Below are 24,540 nucleotides of genomic sequence, written 5' to 3'. Positions count from 1 at the left end.
CCCACTTAAAAAGAAGAGGCCTGTAATTTTCATCATAGGTACACTTCAACTATGACAGACAAAATGAGAAAAAAATCCAGAAAATCACATTGTAGGATTTTTAATGAATTTATTTGTAAATTATGGTGGAAAATAAGTATTTGGTCACCTACAAACAAGCAAGATTTCTGGCTCTCATAGACCTGTAACTTCTTCTTTAAGAGGCTCCTCCGTCCTCCACTCGTTACCTGTATTAATGGCACCTGTTTGAACTTATCAGTATAAAAGACACCTGTCCACAACCTCAAACAGTCACACTCCAAACTCCACTATGACCAAGAACAAAGAGCTGTTAAAGGACACCAGAAACAAAATTGTAGACCTGCACCAGGCTGGGAAGACTGAATCTGCAATAGGTAAGCAGCTTGGTTTGAAGAAATCAACTCTGGGAGCAATTATTAGGAAATGGAAGACAAGACCACTGATAATCTCCCTCGATCTGGGGCTCCACACAAGATCTCACCCCGTGGGGTCAAAATGATCACAAGAACGGTGAGCAAAAATCCCAGAACCACACGGGGGGACCTAGTGAATGACCTGCAGAGAGCTGGGACCAAAGTAACAAAGCCTACCATCAGTAACACACTACGCCGCCAGGGACTCAAATCCTGCAGTGCCAGACGTGCTCCCTTGCTTAAGCCAGTACATGTCCAGGCCCGTCTGAAGTTTGCTAGAGAGCATTTGGATGATCCAGAAGAAGATTGGGAGAATGTCATATGGTCAGATGAAACCAAAATATAACTTTTTTTGTAAAAACTCAACTCGTCGTGTTTGGAGGACATAGAATGCTGAGTTGCATCCAAAGAACACCATACCTAATGTGAAGCATGGGGGTGGAAACATCATGCTTTGGGACCGTTTTTCTGCAAAGGGACCAGGACGACTGATCCGTGTAAAGGAAAGAATGAATGGGGCCATGTATCGTGAGATTTTGAGTGAAAACCTCCTTCCATCAGCAAGGGCATTGAAGATGAAACGTGGCTGGGTCTTTCAGCATGACAAGGATCCCAAACACACCACCCGGGCAATGAAGGAGTGGCTTCGTAAGAAGCATTTCAAGGTCCTGGAGTGGCCTAGCCAGTCTCCAGATCTCAACCACATAGAAAATCTTTCGAGGGAGTTGAAAGTCAGTGTTGGCCAGCAACAGCCCCAAAACATCACTGCTCTAGAGGAGATCTGCATGGAGGAATGGGCCAAAATACCAGCAACAGTGTGTGAAGACTTACAGAAAACGTTTGACCTCTGTCATTGCCAACAAAGGGTATATAACAAAGTATTGAGATAAACTTTTGTTATTGACCAAATACTTATTTTCCACCATAATTTGCAAATAAATTCATTACAAATCCTACAATGTGATTTTCAGGATTTTTTTTCTCATTTTGACCGTCATAGTTGAAGTGTCACACTTAATACAGCTATCTGGTTGTGCCGGTCTCCAGCAGGTCATGGTGTAATGGGGATTGTGCGCCAGTGTTGATCACCGGTGGAGTTAACAGCTGTAGTGTTAGGTGGGCTGTGTATTAAGGCTGCTAGAAAACACACCGCTGCTCTAGCACTGGGAATTAAGTACAGGGGGAGGCAGAGAGCGAGAGCGAGCGAGCAACTATGACGGACAAAATGAGAAGAAAAAAAATCCAGAAAGCGAGCGAGGCAGAGAGAGAGGCAGAGGGAGAGCGAGAGAAAGGCAGACCAAGAAAGGCAAAGAGGGAGCGTTAGAGGCAGACAGATAGGAGGCGCGAGAGAATAAATGGATGCTCCACCGTATCCATCACCTGGGATGTTATTAACACGACAGTACAGGATTTTCGCAATAAGGCCCGTTATCTACTTCCCCGGGGTCAGATGAATTCATGGATACTATTTTTATGTCTCTGTGTGCAGTTTGAAGGAAGTTAGAGGTAGGTTTACAAGCACTAGTCAGTAACTTCCTTCAAACTGCACACAGACATAAAAAAATATCCTCAACTGGCAGCTTCATTAAATAGAACCCGCAAAACATCAGTCTCAATGTCAACAGTGAAGTGGCGACTCTGGGATAGTGGCCTTCTAGGCAGAGTTGCAAAGAAAAAGCCATTTCTCAGACTGGCCAATAAAAATAAAAGATTAAGATGGGCAAAAGAACAGACACTGGACAGAGGAACTCTGCCTAGAAGGCCAGCATCCCGGAGTCACCTCTTCACTGTTGATGTTGAGACTGGTGTTTTGCGGGTACTACTTTGCCAGTTGAGGACTTGAGGCGTCTGTTTCTCAAACTAGACACTCTAATGTACTGGTCTTCTTGCTCCGTTGTGCACCAGGGCCTCCCACTCTTTCTATTCTGGTTAGAGCCAGTTTGCGCCGTTCTGTGAAGGGAGTAGTACACAGCGTAGTCAGCCACCAATTGTGCAAGTTCTCCTACTTAAAAAGATGAGAGGCCTGTAATTTTCATCATAGGTACACTTCAACTATGACAGACAAAATGAGAAAAAAATTGTAGGATTTTTTATGAATTTATTTGCTAAATATGGTGGAAAATAAGTATTTGGTCAATAACAAAAGTTTATCGCAATACTTTATATACCCTTTGTTGGCAATGACAGAGGTCAAACGTTTTCACACACTGTTGCTGGTATTTTGGCCCATTCCTCCATGCAGATCTCCTCTAGAGCAGTGATGTTTTGGGGCTGTTGCTGGGCAACACGGACTTTCAACTCCCTGCAAAGATTTTCTATGGGGTTGAGATCTGGAGACTGGCTAGGCCACTCCAGGACCTTGAAATGCTTCTTATGAATCCACTCCTTTGTTGCCCGGGCGGTGTGTTTGGGATCATTGTCACGCTGAAAGACCCAGCCACGTTTCATCTTCAATGCCCTTGCTGATGGAAGGAGGTTTTCACTCAAAATCTCACGATACATGGCCCCATTCATTCTTTCCTTTACACGGATCAGTCGTCCTGGTCCCTTTGCAGAAAAACAGCCCCAAAGCATGATGTTTCCACCCCCATGCTTCACAGTAGGTATGGTGTTCTTTGGATGCAACTCAGCATTCTTTGTCCTCCAAACACGACAAGTTTTTTTTTAACCAAAAAGTTCTATTTTGGTTTCATCTGACCATATGACATTCTCCAAATCTTCTTCTGGATCATCCAAATGCTCTATAGCAAACTTCAGACGGGCCTGGACATGTACTGGCTTAAGCAAGGGAGCACGTCTGGCACTGCAGGATTTGAGTCCCTGGCGGCGTAGTGTGTTACTGATGGTAGGCTTTGTTACTTTGGTCCCAGCTCTCTGCAGGTCATTCACAGCTTGGTTTGAAGAAATCAACGGTGGGAGCGTTTATTAAGAAATGGAAGACATACAAGACCACTGATAATCTCCCTCGATCTGGGGCTCCACGCAAGATCTCACCCAGTGGGGTCAAAATGATCACAAGAACGGTGAGCAAAAATCCCAGAACCACACTTCCATTTCTTAATAATTGCTCCCACAGTTGATTTCTTCAAACCAAGCTGCCTACCTATTGCAGATTCAGTCTTCCCAGCCTGGTGCAGGTCTACAATTTTGTTTCTGGTGTCCTTTAACAGCTCTTTGGTCTTGGCCATAGTGGAGTTTGGAGTGTGACTGTTTGAGGTTGTGGACAGGTGTCTTTTATACTGATAACAAGTTCAAACAGGTGCCATTAATACAGGTAACAAATAGAGGACAGAGGAGCCTCTTAAAGATGTTACAGGTCTGTGAGAGCCAGAAATCTTGCTTGTTTGTAGGTGACCAAATACTTATTTTCCAACATAATTTGCAAATAAATAAATTAAAAATCCTACAATGTGATTTTCTGGATTTTTTTTCTCATTTTGTCTGTCATAGTTGAAGTGTACCTATGATGACAATTACAGGCCTCATCTTTTTAAGTGGGAGAACTTGCACAATTGGTGGCTGACTAAATACTTTTTGCCCCACTGTACTTAGATGTATTTATTTTATTTCATTTAATCTTTATTTAACCAGGTAGGACAGTTGAGAACAAGTTATAATTTACAACTGCGACCTAGCCAAGATAAAGCAAAGCAGTTCGACACATACAACAGAGAGTTACACATGGAATAAACAAACGTACAGTCAATAACACAATATAAACGTCTATATACAGTGTGTGCAAATTAAGTAATATTAGGGAGGTAAGGCAATAAATAGGCCATAGTGGCGAAATAATTACAATTTCGCAATTAAACACTGGAGTGATAGATGAGTAGAAGATGCATGTGCAAGTAGAGATACTGGGGTGCAAAGGAGCAAATAAATAACAATATGGGGATGAGATAGTTGGGTGGGCTATTTACAGATGGGCTGTGGGCTATTTACAGATGGGCTGTGTACAGGTGCAATGATCTGTAAGCTGCTCGGACAGCTGATGCTTACTTAAAGTTAGTGAGGGAGATGTGATTTTTGCAATTCGTTCCAGCAGAGAACTGGAAGGAAAGGCGGGCCAAAGGAGGAGTTGGCATCGGGGGTGACCAGGGAAATATACCTGCTGGAGCGCGTGCTGCGGGTGGGTGCTGCTATGGTGACCAGTGAGCTGAGATAAGGCGAGGCTTTACCTAGCAAAGACTTAGATGACCTGGAGCCAGTGGGTTTGGCAACGAATATGAAGTGAGGGCCAGCCAACGAGAACATGCAGGTCGCAGTGGTGGGTAGTATATGGAACTTTGGTGACAAAACGGATGGCACTGTGATAGACTGCATCCAGTTTGCTGAGTAGAGTGTTGGAGACTTTTTTGTAAATGACATCGCCTAAGTCTAAGATCGGTAGGATAGACAGTTTTACGAGGGTATGTTTGGCAGCATGAGTGAAGAATGCTTCTTTGCGAAATAGGAAGCCGATTCTAGAATTAATTTTGGATTGGAGATGCTTGATATGAGTCAGGAATGAGAGTTTACAGTCTAACCAGACACATAGAATATGTGGATATCTACAAATACCTAAGTCAGACCCGTCTAGAGTAGTGATGGGCGGGCAGGTGAGGGCAAAGATCGGTTGAAGAGCATGCATTCAGTTGGAGGCCATGGAAGGAGAGTTGTATGGCATTGAAGCTCATCTAGAAGTTTGTTATTAACAGTGTCCAAAGAACGGACAGATGTATACAGAATGGTGTTGTCTGCATAGAGGTGGATCAGAGAATCACCAGCAGCAAGAGTATAAGAGTATATGATATATACAGAGAAAAGAGTCGGCCCGAGAATTAAACCCAGTGGCACCCCCATAGAGACTGCCAGAGGTCCGAACAACAGGCCCTCCGATTTGACACACTGAACTCTGAGAAGTAGTTGGTGAACCAGGCAAGGCAGTCATTTGAGAAACCAAGGCTGTTGCGTCTGCCGATAAGAATGTGGTGATTGACAAGAGTCGAAAGCCTTGGCCAGGTCAATGAATATGGCTGCACAGTATTATCTTTTATCTATGGCGGTTATGATATCGTTTAGGACCTTGAGCATGGCTGAGGTGCAACCATGACCAGCTCGAAAACCAGATTGCATAGCGGAGAAGGTACTTTGGCAAGTTGCTGTGGGGGGTGCAGAGCTGTTGACCGGGGTAGGGGTAGCCAGGTGGAAAGCATGGCCAGCCATAGAAAAATGCTCCTTGAAATTCTCTATCGTGGATTTATCAGTAGTGACAGTCTTTCCTAGCCTCAGCCAGCAGTGGGCAGCTGGTGTTCTTATTCTCCATGGACTTTACAGTGTCCCAGAACTTTTTGGAGGATACAGGATGCAAATTTCTGTTTGAAAAAGCTAGACTTTGCTTTCCTAACTGCCTGTGTATATTAGTTCCTAACTTCCCTGAAAAGTTGCATATCGCGGGGGCTATTCGATGCGAATGCAGTACGCCACAGGATGTTTTTGTGCTGGTCAAGGGCAGTCAGGTCTGGAGTGAACCAAGGACTATATATGTTCCTGGTTAAAAAAAAATGAATGGGGCATGCTTATTTAAGATGATGAGGAAAGCTCTTTTAAAGAATAACCAAACACCCTCTACTGACGGAATGAGGTCAATATCCTTCCAGGATACCCGGGCCAGGTCGATTAGAAAGGCCTGCTCGCTGAAGTGTTTTAGGGAGCATTTGACAGTGATGAGGGGTGGTCGTTTGACCGCAGACCCACTACGGACGCAGGCAATGAGGCAGTGATCGCTGAGATCCTGGTTGAGGCGTATTTAGAGGGCAGGTTGGTAAGGATGATATGTATGAGGGTGCCCGTGTTTACGGATTAAGGGTTAGTAGGTTCCATGATAATTTGTGTGAGATTCAGGGCATCTAGCTTAGATTGTAGGACGGCCGGGGTGTTAAGCATATCCCAGTTGTGGTCACCTAACAGTACAAACTCTGAAGATAAATGGAGGGCGATTAATTCACATATGGTGTCCAGGGCACAGCTGGGGGCTGAGGGGGGTCTTTAACAAGCAGCAACAGTGAGAGACTTATTTCTGGAAAGGTGGATTTTTAAAAGTTGAAGCTCGAACTGTTTGGGCACAGACCTGGATAGCATGACAGAACTCTGCTGTCTCTGCAGTAGATTGCAACTCCACCCCCTTTGGCAGTTCTGTCTTGGTGGAAAATGTTGTAGTTGGTTGCCTTCCTAAGCCAGGATTCAGACACGCCTAGGACATCAGGATTAGCGGAGTGTGCTAAAGCAGGGGGGGGGGGGGGGACTTTGGGAGGAGGCTTCTGATGTTAACATGCATGAAACCAAGGCTTTTACGGTTACAGAAGTCAACAAATGAGAGCGCCTGGGGAATAGGTGTATTACTGGGGGCCTGAGTTAACCTCTACATCACCAGAGGAATAGAAGAGGAATAGAGGAGAAGTAGGATAAGGGTACGGCTAAAGGCTAAAATAACTGGTTGTCTAGTGCGTTGGGGACAGATAATAAAAGGAGCAGGTTTCTGGGAGTGGTAGAAAAGGTTCAAGGCATAATGTACAGACAAGGGTATGGTAGGATGTGAGTACAGTGGAGGTAAACCTATGTGTTGGGTGACGATGAGAGAGGTTTCGTCTCTGGAGGCATCAGTTAATCTAGGTGAGGTCTCGGCATGTGTGTGGGGTGGAACGAATTAGCTATCTAGGGCATTTTGAGCGGGACTGAGGGATCTACAGTGAAATAAAACAATAAGAACTAGCCAAGACAACAGTAGACAAGGCATATTGACAGAGAGAGGCATAAAGCAGTCACAGGTGTTGATCAGGAGAGCTAAGACAACAACGGGTAAATGGAGATTAATGGGCAGAGCAGGTCAGTTAGGTACACACAGGACCTGAGTTTAAGGCTGGGATGACAGGTAAAAAATAAAGAGGTACCGTGTTATTGAAATAGTCCAAGGGCATCAGCTGTGTAGCTGAGTGATCATAGGGTCAAAAGAGCAGCAATAGGGGAGTCAGGGTTCTGTTCAATAGTCACTACTATGCTAGGCGGGCAGGGGACACAGTGTTCAGGAAAGCTAGCGGGCCGGGGCTAGTAGATGGCTCTTCAGCGATATCGTAACAGAATAGCCTGTTGAGATCACGTCAGCAGTCCAGTCGTGATTGATTGGCGGGGCTCTGTGTCGACAATAAAGGGTCCAGGCCAATTGGCAAAGGAGGTATTGTAGCCCTAGAATTAGCTGGTATACATGCCTAGCTCGAGGCTAGCTGGTGCTTGCTTCGGAACAGAGGAGTTAGCTAACAGTAGCCACTCATTTGCAGCTAGCTAGCTGCGATGATCCGGAGTAATGTTCCGGTGTAATGATCCAGAGCGGCAGGAATCCGGTGATATGGTAGAGAAGCAGTCCGATATGCTCTGGGTTGATATCGCGCTGTGCAGACTGGCAGGTGATTGTCCAAGCTAAGGCTGGCTGATGCAAGGGAAAAGGGCAAGGACCGCTAGCCGTGGCTAACAAAGACTAGTAGCTAGTTAACTGGCTAGCTCCTGATGGAAGTTCCAGTTATAAGGAATAAAAATAACAGATCCGTACCACATTGGGTGAGGCGGGTTGCAGGAATCCGGTGATATGGTAGAGTAGGCTGCATAATAGTAGGCTGCATAATGAAACGATCCCTAGTAAGCTAGTGTTTTGAGGTTGGACTGGTTATTACTTGGCATTAATAGACTGGTTTGATGCACAACAACTTCTATCCAAGCTGGGAGAGAGCGAGAGATGGCTCATGTCATGCAGGGTCAGGTAGCCTATAGCCCACAGGACAGTTGTGTATTCTAAACTAGCTGATTAGTATGCTGCTGCATCAAAAAATTAATAATAAAATAATAATTTCCAACTTGAATGAATGAATAAGTAATGACATTATTGCCACCAGCCAGCAGTCTAAAAATGGCAGCATAGCGACATCGTGTATAGCTTGGTGAAATGTTAGGCTTAACATGAGAAAATTACAACCAAATTGGCCTACCAATAAACATGTATTCATTAGCTAAAGCAAACTATTTTTCCAAATTCTGTTGTGTTACAGCCTTAAAATTGATTCCATTTAGATTTTGTTTAACTGGCCTACACACAATATCCCATAAGTTTTTTTACAAATGAAAAGCTGAAATATCTTCAGTCAATAAGTATTCAACCCCTTTTACACAGCAAGCCTAAATAACTTCAGGAGTAAAACATGTGCTTAACAAGTCACATAATAAGTTGCATGGACATGTGTGCAATAATAGTCCAACAGAATTTTTTAATAACTACCTCATCTCTGTACCCCACACATACAGATCATTTTAATAACTACCTCATCTCTGTACCCCACACATACAGATCATTTTAATAACTACCTCATCTCTGTACCCCACACATACAGATCATTTTAATAACTACCTCATCTCTGTACCCCACACATACAGATCATTTTAATAACTACCTCATCTCTGTACCCCACACATACAGATCATTTTAATAACTACCTCATCTCTGTACCCCACACATACAGATCATTTTAATAACTACCTCATCTCTGTACCCCACACATACAGATCATTTTAATAACTACCTCATCTCTGTACCCCACACATACAGATCATTTTAAAGGTCCCTCAGTCAAGCAGAGAATTTCAAACCCAAAGACCAGGGAGGTTTTCCAATGCCTCGCAAAGTGCAACAAATTGGTAGATGGGTAGAAATACATTTAAAAAGCAGACATTGAATATCCCTTTCAGCATGGTGAAGGTGTTAAAACCTCTACGGGATCGGTGTTCCTAAACCGGGACGGTTGTTGCTAACGGACGCTAATGTGACTGGAATGGCGTAAACAACCGCCAACTTTCGGGAAATAGACATGTCTTATATGGGCAGAGAGCTTAAATTAATGTAAATATAACCGCAGTGTCCAATTTACAGTAGCTATTATTACAGTGATAAAATACCATGCTATTGTTTGAGGAGAGTGCACAACAAAACACTTATCACGGCAACTGGTTTATAACATTCACCTCTGAAGGTAAATAATGTACTTGCATTCAGTAATCTTGCTCTGATTTGTCATCCTGAAGGTCCCAGAGATCAAATGTAGCATAGTTTTGTTTGATAAAATGAATTTTAATATTTACATGTGGGAACTGGGATCTAAAGTTTGAACCCATGCTGTGTCTGTGTTCCTGAGTGGCAAAGTTCCTGAGTAGTTAAAGTTTTGACTTCAATCTACTTGAAAAATCTATGACAAGACCTGAAAATGGTGGTCTAGCAATGATTAACAACCAACTCATAGAGCTTGAAGAACTTTGAAAAGAATAATGCGCAAATGTTGCATAATCCAGGTGTGGAAAGCTCTTAGAGACTTATCCAGAAACACTCTCAGCTGTAATCATTGCCAAAAGTGCTTCTACAAAGCATTAACTCAGGGCTGTGAATACTTACGTAAATTAGATATTTCTGTATTTAATTTTCAATAAATTTGCAAAAATTCCTAAAAACATGTTTCACTTTGTCATTATGGGGTATTGTATGTAGATAAAAAATATATATATATAATCGATTTTGAATTAAGGCTGTAACAACTAAATGTGGAATAAGTCAAGGGGTATGAATGTTTTCTGAAGTCACTGTACCAGCCCTGGCACCACAGAAAGCCTATCATCATTAGGCATGCAGCTTCATAGACATCACAATTTCAGCACCATGGACAGCGATCGGTAGTCAATACTTTGAGAGTGGCTGTCTGGGTGACACATTACATTTTATTTTCGGAGTGGAGGGGACCTTGCAGGGGTCCAGAGAAACGGAGTTACTCCAGTGACTCCTGTGCAATATTGAGAGTATACTTGAGTGTGTGAGCGAGCGAGAGACTGATTGCTGGAGTTGTTCTCAGTTCTTAAAGCCACAATAACAAACTTACAAGTGGATGAGGTCAGCAATTAACCCCTCTGTAGTGTCTATAGCTTGCTGTTATCTGAAAACATTGGACTCCAATCTATTCTCCCCTTGTGCTTTTCTCCCTCTACTCCTTTTCTACCTCCTCGGTTTCTTTCCCGTCTTCTTCCACTCACTCTCTTCACTCCTCTCCTTCCATCTTCAGTATTTTGTCAAAAGCAAAAGCAAACAGCCTCAGACAGTTAGAGCCAACCTGACAGCTTGGACATAAATGAACGCATTATGCCACTCAACACCCTTTCTCAGAGAAAGGCTTTTGACAATGTGCATTAGAGAGGGGGAAAAACAGGACTAGGTGCAGTGTGTGTGCTAGTCACTCACAGAGAGTAGTTTTGGACATGAGGAGTGAATGACGGCTTTCTTTTTGGGTGTGTGTGTGTGTGTGTGTGTGTAAGCGCACGCATGTGTTGTGTTTTCCTGATGTGCTGATGTAGCTGGATCCTGACGTGGATGAAAGCCCTTTCAAAACGCCAGTCCTCCAAATGGAAAGCTGTTATCACATGCAAATGACCACGCTGTCAAGAACATCAACGGCGATGAATAAAAATGAAAAGGAAGCAAGCACTCAAAGTTATTTATTTCTTATTGACAATCAAAACGCTTCGCTCCTGGCACCGGCCATTAAGCAGTTTTCTTCCCCTAGCAGGCGTTCTCTCTCGCTCTCTCTGCTGTTATTAGTGTTGGAAATGGGCAGAGACGACAAACTGACAATGGGGCTACTTCTGTGGACGGACAGCTCTGAAATGGGAAATCTTGACATGCTGTAATAGTTAGGCATCAGGGGAGACTCTTCAGTGTGACAGCCTATATATGCAGCTGCGTAACACATTAAGGAAAATTGCCCTGCCTGCTCTTGTAGCGAAGCCTGCGTGTTCTTTGGGGAGGTGGATATAAATAATGGGATGAGATTTGATTCCCTAATAGATGATAATTCTGCTGTAATCTAGGTCACTCAGTGCTCAAGACAAACGTTTTCCCCTGGTGGCACTGCTGTCACCAACTTTTTCAAATGGTGGCACCAGCTCATGATTTGGTCGCACAGCCAAGTCAAAGGGTTGCAAAATGCAAATAAACGGTCGCTGCCTGGAGCCCTGGCACTTATGAAAAGGTTCTGTCTGTCAGTGTGGCTGATTATTCATGAAACAGAGGGGGTCTGGGAGTAACGCACAACAAAAGTGCTTCATTAGTTTCTTCAACCTGGTCCTGGGGATGTGCACATTTTCAAGGGCTGGGAATTCTCCAAGAAGATGGAGAATAAGCTATAGGACAAAAAATGGAGTTGTCTCGGGTATAGCCGACTATCTCTAGCTAATAAGTATGTTAGATTTTGTACTTGCAATCAAATATCGATATCATCCCAAAATAATGTTGCGATATGCAACTGTATCGACCCCCCCCCCCCCCCTTCTTCCAGCTCAGCATTAACATCCAGATTCAACTAACCACCAATAAGTAGGCTAATTAGTAGAATCAGGTGTGTTGGTGCTGGGCTGTAACAAAAGCATGCAAACCATGTAGCTTTCAAGGAGCAGGGCTGAAGAACACTGCTGGTGACAACCATCTGCCTAGTAGAACCTGTGTGACTGAAGGAACTAGCAGAGTCCAGGTTTTGCTTAATTCCAAAAGGGATTTCAGGGGCCCTGCCATCCAAGTTAAATGTCAGAAGTAATGAGACCTCCAATTAATTAATATAAATGAAAGAGAAGTAGAGAGGAGGAACAGAACGTGGCACACCACTCCCCTCCTAATACGTATCAGGCAGCGAGCCAGCCCTACCCGACCACTGTGGCGATATCAGCCTCAAACGTAGACTCTCACCCCGCTCACCGGAAATTCAATTTGTTCCGTAAGCCGGGTGGATGAAAAAGCAATTATACACAGTGCCCTCTTTTCACAATCTGTCTTAAAGATATCTCCTCTTTTTCCATGGCCTAACAAATAAGCCTCCAGATTAGCGCAGTCTGGGAGGGAGCGTTCCCACGGTTCCACCCGCGACTGTGGCGCACCCTATTTTTATTCCGATTTTTTTAATGTTATTTTTTTAATTGGGAGCATCGGTCAAACACGACCCACCTTTGACCAGACGGAAGGATCAGACCCGTCAATCACTTGAGACGCCACTGACGAGCGACGGAAGAGGCAAGGTGTAAACCGCGCAACCCTCAATCTCCGTTACCCCCTGGGGCAAGGGTAACCAAGGGGAGATAACGCTTTGATAGCAGGGGATGTGGGTGATGTCACAGTGGGATATAGGCATGGAGGAAGAGAAACCACAGGGATGGAGAGCACTTATTTTACACCAATTAGACTACAACCATGCTGCTTCTTCCTGTTCTTACCAGGGCCGTTTGGTCGGTCGGTAGAGAGAAGAGAGCCAAAGGAGTAAAAAAAGAGCACTGCCCCAATTTACACACAGGGAATTAGGTGGAACATAAGCATGACTGTGTAAAGTGTCTGGAAACCGCTGCCCATATTCACTTTCCTATCCTGTCAATCAATTCGGAGACCAACTTGCCGGAGCGGGTAGCTGGAGAGTAGAAAGCGCAGAATGCCTCATGTTTGAGTCATGTCCTGTCTGCGTTCTTGAAATGGCGGTATGGAAGAAACAACACCTGTTGATTGAGTGAAGACGCGGAGTTGAATCAGAGATGCACTGCTGTCTGCCACTTAAATTGGATCGGTCCTCTCTGGGATGACAGGGATTTAAAGTGTGTCTCGTAGAACACACAGAGAGAGAGTGAGGGCAGACTGGGTTCTCCGAGAGGAGACGATATTAGTCTAAGAAATCAGGAGCATCCATCTGAGAAGGGAAAGAGTGACACCAGCAGCCCCAGAGAGGCTTGAATCCTGGGGAGGATTAGGGGCCAGTCTCCCATGATTGAGTCCCCCATCCTCCACCTCCCAATCACCCTCTCTCCTTCCTTCAATCCCCATGTTGTCCTCTACGCCTCCCCTCCTCAATCCCCCAACTCCCCTCTCATCAGCATGAGACAGAACATGGCCACACAACACTTACTGTGAGTCGCTGGTGATCGACCATTAGTGGAGGTGGTGGAGTGGGAGGGATCTGTGGAGACTCTTCCTCTGTCATGTCAGCCGAACCCTTCGACTGCTCTGATTGACTCTTCCTTCCCTTGGACACGCCTTGAAACAGAAAGAGAGAACAGGTAAACGGCAGCCCACCTACAATCACCTTTGACCTATAATTGTTTATATACCATCATTAACCAGGTAGGTTAGGAGAACATACCATATGACAAAGCCTATTCACAAACCAGGGCTTGTTTGAATTGAAGCAAAGGCCTGACAACCAAAGAGAACAAGAATAGCTGGCCCGCTACATACACAGCCTGTGATCTGCTGGCTTCTAGTTTACCAGCCTGAGTGGTAATACACTGTCTGTAGGATCCAGCCACCACTAATACTCCAGGCCTCCCAAATCACCCAGTAGCTCAGGGCTTCCAATCCACAGTCCTGAGTCGTTAATCACACACACAGGCATATTGGCTTATCACACACGCACACACAGACAGGCCTATTGGCTTGTCCCAGACACCGCACACACACAAACTCACACTTGTCCCAGACACCGCACACACACAAACTCACACTTGTCCCAGACACCGCACACACAAACTTACACTTGTCCCAGACACCGCACACACACAAACTCACACTTGTCCCAGACACTACATGCCACTAAATCAATGGCAAACGGTCCAAGGCCAAAGACAAAATGTGAGAAGGAGAAAAGAGCCAACCTTGTGACATTTTTCACAATAAAACCTTTTTTTGAGAATAAATCGAGAGTGGTTTTGGATATTCTACAAAGGTACACGACCTCAGCAGCTTTTGAGGGTTTAATTGAAATATGCTGTCTGTAGACTAAAGGAAAACATTTCACATGCCATACTTCTGGGATTATTAATGTCCTGTCATTTTACAAGCAAACTCAGTGTGAGTCTTTTGAGGTTAGACTGCCTGTTAAAATCTGTGGATGTGTTTCTAGGTTATCTGGTGCTCTCTGGGGGAAAGATCAGAACGGATCATCTGTACAAGTAACTCAGAGTAACTCAAATGAACCCATTGACATGATGAAATATTTATACAAGTGAAAGTTAGATATATTTAGCATATATCAAGTCAGGATTCTAGGAGTAGGTAGAAGTTCGCCCCAGATAACCTCTCAGTACCTTCTCTATCCTGCTCATGCTCCTCCTCGCCCGTCTCTATGTCTCCTTTCCTCCCGTCCTGAGGAGTGCGCTCCTGAATACCTCTGCTCTTTGCAGACATATCATCTTTCCCCTCCGCCCCCTCACCTGTGCCCTCTGTAGGACCTTCCTCTGTCTCAGAGCTCTTGAGGGCCTGCGAGTCCAAGCTGTCCAAGGACTCATCCCCATTCACACACTCCTCCCGAGGGACAGGGGGCGCTGTGGCCGTCTTAGGGGCTGACAAGTGCTGCTCAGCCTTGGACTGGGCCTCCTTGTGTTTCGCCTGGGGATCATCAGGCTGGTCTTGGGGCTTCTCGCCATCGGCCCGGGTACCCTTATCTTTAGACTGGAGATCTTTATGTTTAGACCCCTCATCTTCAGACTGGATCAACTTGTACTGGGCTTGAGGCTCCTCGTCTTTACAATGAGACTCTTCCCTTTCAGATGGGGAAGACTCTCTTTTAGACTGGAGGTCTTTGGCTTTGTCGTCTATAGCCGGTGTCTCTTCTTTCTTGGGCCCTGTCCCTGTGCTGCTCTCCCCCTGTGTCTCAGTCTCTGTGCTCCGGCCCCTAGGTGCCGCGTTGGAGTGCTCTTCCTCCATGGAGATGCTTTGTGTGTGGTGTCCGTTGGGCTGAGGGTCAATGGTGTCGCAGGAAGAGTCTTCATCCTGGCTCAGGCTCTCTGGCTCAGGCTCCGCACCTTCATCCTCCTCTTCCTCCATTCCCTTCTTGTAGATCTTCTTCTTCCTGATGATGCCCCGCCCCCAAGATGGCCGCCGACGCATTTTCCTCTTCATGTGATCTGGAAGCAGAAAAAAAAATGTTTGGTTAATTCAGTCATATTGAACACACACCCGACTACTACACTGGTTCCACTTGCACACACCAGTCTCGACTACACTGGTTCCACCTGCACACACCCGACTCTACTAAACTGGCTTTTGTTCCAGACCCTGCTCTAACACACTAAATGGAAGACCATGACTAGTTTAAATGAATTATATTGTGTCGTTTGCTGTGTTTTATGTACATCATTTTTAAGCACATGAACAAATTCATTTCCCAGTCTGATCTGAATCTGATGTGAATCCTTACAAATAGACCTTCATTAAGTGGTAATTCACTGGGCTGACGTGACAGTGGACTAACACCTAGCAACTGATTTGCCTTGTTCCTGCCAGGTTTTAAATACAAGGGCGGCATCAGATGTCCACTACATTGCGGTGGTCTGTGTTCTACATGACAGGGGGAGGTGAGGGTAGTTAGCCCCACGTAAAGAGGGGCTGTGGGAGTAATTGCTAGTTGGATGAGGCAGACCATTGAGAGAGAGCGGGTGAGAGAGAAAGGGAGGAAGCTCAAACTTCTAACTGAAAACAATCGAAAGAAGCCCCAGATCTGCCCCACATCTCAGAGCCAAACTGGATTTGCCTGCTGTTCCCTCATGCGAAGAGACTTCCCTTTGCTCTCTAGCCAAAGAGTCTGGCATAATGAACTGACCACCCCTCCCTTTCTACAGCGCTGTGGTCCGGCAGAAAGGATTTCTAGTGTTTGAGATGTTGACTGCATTTCACTTTGTGGACCTTTGGTCATAATCAGAGAGAACTGGAGAGTGATGAAAAGAGAGTGGGAGAGAGAGAGATAGAGACGGTACTTAGGTGGTAGCCAATGCTACTGCTGCAGGGATGTGACTGACACATGAAAAAAAAGTGTGGGAGCAAGAGTCTGCCATCTGAGAAAGTTCAGTAAACATGTCACAGGGTTAGTTAGAGTTGGAGCGAGAGTCTGAGAAAGTTCAGTAAACATGTCACAGGGTTAGTTAGAGTGGGAGCAAGAGTCTGAGAAAGTTCAGTAAACATGTCACAGGGTTAGTTAGAGTGGGAGCAAGAGTCTGAGAAAGTTCAGTAAACATGTCACAGGGTTAGTTAGAGTGGGAGCAAGAGTCTGAGAAAGTTCAGTAAACATGTCACAGGGTGTGGTAAAGCTCGACATAGTGAAACTTCCACTATGATTTTTCCACGCCGATACCGATACTGATTATTGGAGGACCAAATAAAGGCGATGCCGATTAATCGGCCGATTTTTTTAATTTATTTGTAATAAATGACAACTACAGCAACACTGAATGAACACTTATTTTAACTTAATATAATACATCAATAAAAATGTATTTAGCCTCAAATAAATAGTGAAACATGTTCAATTTGGTTTAAATAACGCAAAAACAAAGTGTTGGAGAAGAAAGTAAAAGTGCAATATGTGCCATGTAAGAAAGCTAACGTTTATAAGTTCCTTGCTCAGAACATGAGAACATATGAAAGATGGTGGTTCCTTTTAACATGAGTCTTCAATATTCCCAGGTAAGAAGTTTTTAGGTTGTAGTTAATATAGTATTTATAGGACTATTTCTCTCTATACCATTTGTATTTCATATACCTTTGACTATTGGATGTTCTTATAGGCACTTTAGTATTGCCAGTGTAACAGTATAGCTTCCGTCCCTCTCCTCGCTCCTACCTGGGATCGAACCAGGAACACATCGACAACAGCCACCCTCGAAGCAGCGTTACCCATGCAGAGCAAGGGGAACAACCACTCCAAGTCTCAGAGCGAGTGACGTTTGAAACGCTATTAGCGCGCACCCTGCTAACTAGCTAGCCATTTCACATCGGTTACACCAGCCTAATCTCAGGAGTTGATAGGCTTGAAGTCAAACAGCTGCTGGCAAAACGCACGAAAGTGCTGTTTGAATGAATGCTTACGAGCCTCCTGCTGCCACCACTCAGTCAGACTGCTCTATCAAATCATAGACTTAATTATAACATAATAACACAGAAATACGAGCATTAATCATTAATATTGCAGAATCCGGAAACTATCATTTCGAAAACAAAACTTTTATTATTATTGCCTATACCCTGACTTTGCGTGCAATGAACGCAAGAGAAGTGACAATTTCACCTGGTTAATATTGCCTGCTAAACTGGATTTCTATAAGCTAAATATGCAGGTTTAAAAATCTATCCTTCTGTGTAATGATTTTAAGAAAGGCATTGATGTTTATGGTTAGGTACACGTTGGAGCAACGACAGTCCTTTTTCCGCGAATGCGCACCCCATCGATTATATGCAACGCAGGACACGCTAGATAAACTAGTAATATCATCAACCACGTGGTAACTACATAACTAGTGATTATGATTGATTGATTGTTTTTTATAAGATAAGTTTAATGCTATCTAGCAACTTACCTTGGCTTCTTACTGCATTCGCGTAACAGGCAGTCTCCTTGTGGAGTGCAATGTAAGGCAGGTGGTTAGAGCGTTGGACACTAGTTAACTGTAAGGTTGCAAGATTGAATCCCCAAGCTGACAAGGTAAAAATCTGTCGTTCTGAACTAGGCAGTTAACCCACCGTTCCTAGGCCGTCATTGAAAATAAGAACGTGTTCTTAACTGATTTGCCTAGTTAAATAAAGGTGTAAAAATAATAATAATAATAATAATAATAATAACAATAAAAAATCGGCCAAATCGGTGTCCAAAAATACCGATTGTTATGAAAACTTGAAATCGGCCATAATTAAATCGGCCATTCCGATTAATCGATCGACCTCTATTCTGCAGGGTCAGATTCTACACGCTGCATTTTCCAAACTACAGCCGCAGGGTGAGTTGCGCACAGAGGGGTTCATTGGCGGGAAGAAGGCAATATAAAAGACACATTGGTTATACCAGAACTGTGATTTGGGGCATACATGTCTTTCTTCTTATTTAAATTGCTACAAAAGCCCAAAACAATCTCATTAAATAATAACAGTATAGCCTGCCTTAGCAACCACAGTATAACCTGCTGTAGCTAAATCTGGAAAAAATGATGGCTGACGTAGTGGGAAAGAAAAGCAGGTCATCCCGTTAGGCAGTTTTTCAGTTTCAGGGCGAATGATCAAGGTTAACCAGCAGAACTGACCCAAGTCAATTGCAGAATATGCAAAAAGATCATCAGGGCAAAGAATGGACAGACCACAAACGTCCGTCATCCTGCGGAGTTCGCTACTCTGGGGTTGAACATGCTGGTGGTTTTTGCTATAAAGAATGTTATAAATAACTAGTATTATCTAATTGCATATTTAGGATTTTTACAGTTTGATAGGCAAAAGGCAATGCGTCGGGGGTACGCCAAATAAAAATATATACAGTGGGGAGAACAAGTATTTGATACACTGCCGATTTTGCAGGTTTTTCTACTTACAAAGCATGTAGAGGTCTGTAATTTTTATCATAGGTACACTTCAATTGTGAGAGAAAATCCAGAAAATCACATTGTATGATTTTTAAGTAATTAATTTGCATTTTATTGCATGACATAAGTATTTGATCACCTACCAACCAGTAAGAATTCCGGCTCTCACAGACCTGTTAGTTTTGCTTTAAGAAGCCCTCCTGTTCTCCACTCATTACCTGTATTAACTGCACCTGTTTGAACTCGTTACCTGTATAAAAGACACCTGTCCACACACTCAATCAAACAGACTCCAACCTCTCCACAATGGCCAAGACCAGAGAGCTGTGTAAGGACATGTTTTATCTCATTGTTGTTGACATACATACATACACACAATTAGTAAGCCATTCAAAATAAAGTTGTTTGTGAGACAACTCTGACACCGACTTATTTTCTATTCCCGCTTATTGAAAGTGCTGCTGTGGGAGCTTATGACCGTTGCGCAAATCAAGAACATGAATAAACACTTCACACAATGTATGCTGAACGTTCTTCTCCCAGCTTACACCCCTCCAACCAGACATGCGTTATCTACTAATTTGCTGGATGCAGAGTTCAAGTGAAGGTCAAGCAAATCATAGAGAAAGGACATTCATATTGTATTGCAATTATCTCTGATGGGTGGTCGGATGTTCGTGGGCAAGGAATAATTAACAACATCATCTCCACCCCTCAACCAGTATTCTACAAGAGCACAGACACAATGGACAACAGACAAACCGGTCCCTACATTGCAGATGAGCCGAAGGCAGTCATCAATGACCTTGGACCACAGAAAGTATTTGCTCTGGTGATAGAGAATGCTGTGAACTTGAAGGCTGCTTGGTCTAAGGTGGAGGAGTCCTACCCTCATATCACACCCACTGGCTGTGCTGCTCATGCATTGAATCTGCTCCTCAAGGACATCTTGGCACTGAAAACAATGGATACACTCTACAAGAGAGCCAAGGAAATGGTTAGGCATCAATTTATATCGCCAATCTACCTCACCAAGCAAAGTGAGAAGAATAAGAGCACCACATTGAAGCTGCCCAGCAACACGTGTTGGGGTGGTGTTGACATCATGTCTGACAGTCTCCAGGAGGGGAAGGAGTCTGAAGACGGGGAAGACTGGAGGGAAAGACGTCTGCCTGAGGCCCATACACACTGCAGCGTACATGTTGGACCCAAAGTATGCTGGCAAGAGATCAACAAGGCCTATGGTGTCATCACTACTGTGTCTCACCACCTTGGCCTGGATGAGGGCAAGGTTCTTGGCAGTCTGACGAAGTACACTTCCAAGCAAGGGCTTTGGGATGGAAATGCAATATGGCAGTCGTGCCAACATATCTCATCAGCCACCTGGTTTAAGGGACTCTGTGGATCTGAGGCTCTTCCCCCTGTTGCCTACATCATCCTCCAAATCCCACCAACATCAGCTGCCTCAGAGCGCAACTGGTCCTTGTTTGGAAACCCACACACCAAAGCAAAGAACATGCTGAGAAGACATGGAAGCCTGAAAGGAAGACAATCAAAGCTTTACTTTCTATAATTTTACAGATGTATGTGGAAAACGTGTTTTGGGAGATGCGATGGATCATTGGAGATCATTGAATATTCCCGTTCTTTTGTTGTTCAATGAAATCATCCCATGTGTAGAGTCAACTCATTTCATTAAAAGTTAAATTCGTAACGAAATAGTTTTTAAACATTTCTTAAGATAAGATAAAAGGTTTGTCTCCATATTTGCCTCCAAAAAACATCTACATTTAAATGGTATTTATATTGATTTGAATATATTTCCATTAATTCCCATATATTCCCGTTAATTCCCACAGGAAGTTTCCACCACTGAATATTCCCCAAAATGTGCAAACCTAGCACGCACTGTGAAGTATTTCACTAAGTAGTGAGGTCAGACATGCCTGGTCCAGTGTGCGTTTGAGACGTGCATTAAGCCCGATTGCCAGCCCATTTAATTATTGTCAAGGTCCATTGGAGTGATAAAACACCACAGCTGGGTAATCTCCTGAAGAATCAATACAGAACTACGCCATGCCAGTACTCACTGGAGCTAATTACTACATTATTTACCACAAATAATTTACCTCAGTATCACCAGTTAGGAGCTTTATCTTACTGCTATATAAAATACACTGGCCACATCACTGCACAGACGAAAGGCTTCTGCGTGTGTGTGTGTATCGATTCATGGTGATTCATTATGCATTACCTCCTAGGAAGCTCCCTAAGGAGATGTCATAACACTCAAGCTACACCCGTTCTCTTGTCACTTCCCCTCTTCATTCCCACCTTTCCATTTGCTAGATGGAGACGCATTGTTCTTCAGTGAGAATTAGTAATGAATCCTTGTGTTACTAAATAGTTGTTTGACAGGGTAGGTGTAGGCAAGGTTACCTAACTAACCACATTTCCAGGCAAATAGAAACTCAAGACATATCAAGGAGATGCTGAAATACCAAACAGAATCAATTGTTCTAACTCAAAATGAGAGAAGCCTTCAAATTAGAAGAATTCTCAGATACCAGCAAAACTAAATCCAACATCCCCAGCTAAATGAGAGTAGGATTCGAGACAGGCGGGCCATCAGAGGTTATTGAGGGGGTTGAGTTGTCACAATACATCACAGAAGCCCTCACACTTTGGCTCATCACTAGGCAGCTAATGCCATGCAATTACTGCCACTGTGTGTGTGTGCATGTGCATGCAACCACACGATTGTGCATATGAAGGACATTTCAGCAGAAAAAAAAATCCCTAACGCTCGCCAGTTAAATACAACAGGAAGAAATGGTTGGAATACAATTCGATTGATCACAACTTTGTTTGGCATTCTTAAAAATCACACGAGTGAAAGAAAACAATCAAAAAATTGACATGGAACCAATGGAGTGTGTTTTAATGAAGTCCCAGTGAGTAGACTGAATATGTGATGGGTTTGTGTTTTAATGAAGTCCCAGTGAGTAGACTGAATATGTGATGGGTTTGTGTTTTAATGAAGTCCCAGTGAGTAGACTGAATATGTGATGGGTTTGTGTTTTAATGAAGTCCCAGTGAGTAGGGTGAATATGTGATGGGTTTGTGTTTTAATGAAGTCCCAGTGAGTAGGGTGAATATGTGATGGGTTTGTGTTTTAATGAAGTCCCAGTGAGTAGGGTGAATATGTGATGGGTTTGTGTTTTAATGAAGTCCCAGTGAGTAGGGTGAATATGTGATGGGTTTGTGTTTTACTGAAGTCCCAGTGAGTAGGGTGAATATGTGATGGGTTTGTGTTTTAATGAAGTCCCAGTGAGTAGGGTGAATATGTGATGGGTTTGTGTTTTAATGAAGTCCCAGTGAGTAGGGTGAATATGTGATGCCTTTGTGTTGTCTACTAAAATATAGATAGAGGAATGCTGCTGCAGGTTTCAACTTCTGATCATTATGGACGTCTGGGAAAAAGAGAGTGAGTGAAATAGAAAGGGGTAGACAAGACAGAGGGGGAGAGGGAGAATGAAAGTGTCAAGAGGAAGAGACAGAAAGTCAGTCAAGGTCTTAGCCTTAAACCCCCCCACCCAGAATAAGATGCCGCCACTATTTCGACTTAATTTCCTGTCCTAGAGAATTAATTTTTTATACAACATGTAAGATTAGCCAGCTGGCTATATGGCTGGTTCTGGAGCTGGATTTGTCATAAGTATTGATTTAGGGAAAACTTCCCCATAGATGGAAACCACTGGCCTCTCTCTGACTTCGCCATCTATTCTTATCGCCAAAGTTCTGCCATCTCCCATAAATTGTGGCCGCGGTCCACCATAGAAATAGTAAGAAAAAATAAGATGACGCTCCAGTAATATGGATAACTAGTGAAAGATATGCGCTTCGGCACAGCAAAGCCAAGTCAGCCCGTGCTCATGGTTCTCACAAGGGAAGTTAAGTTATAGGCTACAATGACTTTGCCGCAAATTACTTGTAACTATAAATAACATTGAAATAAAACCCAGCCCTGAACCGAAACGTAAGCTGAAAATCATTTGTTTTATCATATCATAGGAAAAGACACTGCATTCACATGGATTTATCATACTTTGACTAAAACGATGACATTTACTTGAATCATTGTGCAACATGGGTAAGCTCTGGGCATCGTCTTTCAGCTCGAGAAAAAGTGGATATCTAGTGATGTGGGCGTTAAAGTTGACCAGCTTCCACAGTGGATGAAGACTGAAGAGCAGAAGGCAACAAACACATAATTACAACAACATGAATAAATAAAATAGATCAGAGAACTCTTTGCTTTGAATTCCACACGCTGCCAAGGTAACTGAGTACAACAAAAACACGCTGCCAAGGTAACTGAGTACAGCTAAAACAGGCTGCCAAGGTAACTGAGTACAGCTAAAACACCCTGCCAAGGTAACTGAGTACAACAAAAACACCCTGCCAAGGTAACTGAGTACAACAAAAACACCCTGCCAAGGTAACTGAGTACAGCAAAAACACCCTGCCAAGGTAACTGAGTACAGCTAAAACACGCTGCCAAGGTAACTGAGTACAGCTAAAACACCCTGCCAAGGTAACTGAGTACAGCAAAAACACGCTGCCAAGGTAACTGAGTACAACAAAAACACCCTGCCAAGGTAACTGAGTACAACAAAAACACCCTGCCAAGGTAACTGAGTACAGCTAAAACACGCTGCCAAGGTAACTGAGTACAACAAAAACACCCTGCCAAGGTAACTGAGTACAACAAAAACACGCTGCCAAGGTAACTGAGTACAGCTAAAACACGCTGCCAAGGTAACTGAGTACAACAAAAACACGCTGCCAAGGTAACTGAGTACAACAAAAACACGCTGCCAAGGTAACGGAGTACAGCAAAAACACGCTGCCAAGGTAACTGAGTACAACAAAAACACCCTGCCAAGGTAACTGAGTACAGCAAAAACACCCTGCCAAGGTAACTGAGTACACCTAAAACACGCTGCCAAGGTAACTGAGTACAGCTAAAACACCCTGCCAAGGTAACTGAGTACAACAAAAACACCCTGCCAAGGTAACTGAGTACAACAAAAACACCCTGCCAAGGTAACTGAGTACAGCAAAAACACCCTGCCAAGGTAACTGAGTACAGCTAAAACACCCTGCCAAGGTAACTGAGTACAACAAAAACACCCTGCCAAGGTAACTGAGTACAGCAAAAACACCCTGCCAAGGTAACTGAGTACAGCTAAAACACGCTGCCAAGGTAACTGAGTACAGCTAAAACACCCTGCCAAGGTAACTGAGTACAACAAAAACACCCTGCCAAGGTAACTGAGTACAACAAAAACACCCTGCCAAGGTAACTGAGTACAGCAAAAACACCCTGCCAAGGTAACTGAGTACAACAAAAACACGCTGCCAAGGTAACGGAGTACAGCAAAAACACGCTGCCAAGGTAACGGAGTACAGCAAAAACACGCTGCCAAGGTAACTGAGTACAACAAAAACACGCTGCCAAGGTAACTGAGTACAGCAAAAACACGCTGCCAAGGTAACTGAGTACAACAAAAACACGCTGCCAAGGTAACTGAGTACAACAAAAACACGCTGCCAAGGTAACTGAGTACAGCTAAAACACGCTGCCAAGGTAACTGAGTACAACAAAAACACG

At 43.8% G+C, this 24,540-nt stretch overlaps 1 protein-coding gene across 2 annotated transcripts in view; it reads right to left on the bottom strand.

The window, feature by feature from the left end:
* LOC139407287 (ATPase family AAA domain containing 2B) overlaps positions 1-24,540 on the bottom strand; it is a 154,225-nt gene that overhangs the window by 12,149 nt on the left and 117,536 nt on the right. The window contains exons 25-26 of one of the 2 annotated variants that reach the window (XM_071150930.1): positions 14,610-15,428; positions 13,433-13,560 (exon numbers count right to left, since the gene is read on the bottom strand). In XM_071150930.1, the coding sequence (XP_071007031.1) occupies positions 13,433-13,560; positions 14,610-15,428 (947 nt within the window). The remainder of the gene's footprint in view (positions 1-13,432; positions 13,561-14,609; positions 15,429-24,540) is intronic. The other variant, XM_071150931.1, reaches the window with a different exon arrangement.

Source organism: Oncorhynchus clarkii, chromosome 4 (genome assembly GCF_045791955.1).
Source record: "Oncorhynchus clarkii lewisi isolate Uvic-CL-2024 chromosome 4, UVic_Ocla_1.0, whole genome shotgun sequence".
In the NCBI taxonomy this organism is placed as follows: domain Eukaryota; kingdom Metazoa; phylum Chordata; class Actinopteri; order Salmoniformes; family Salmonidae; genus Oncorhynchus; species Oncorhynchus clarkii.
Note: the sequence above shows the minus strand (reverse complement) of the source record. Positions and strands in the feature narration are given on the sequence as shown.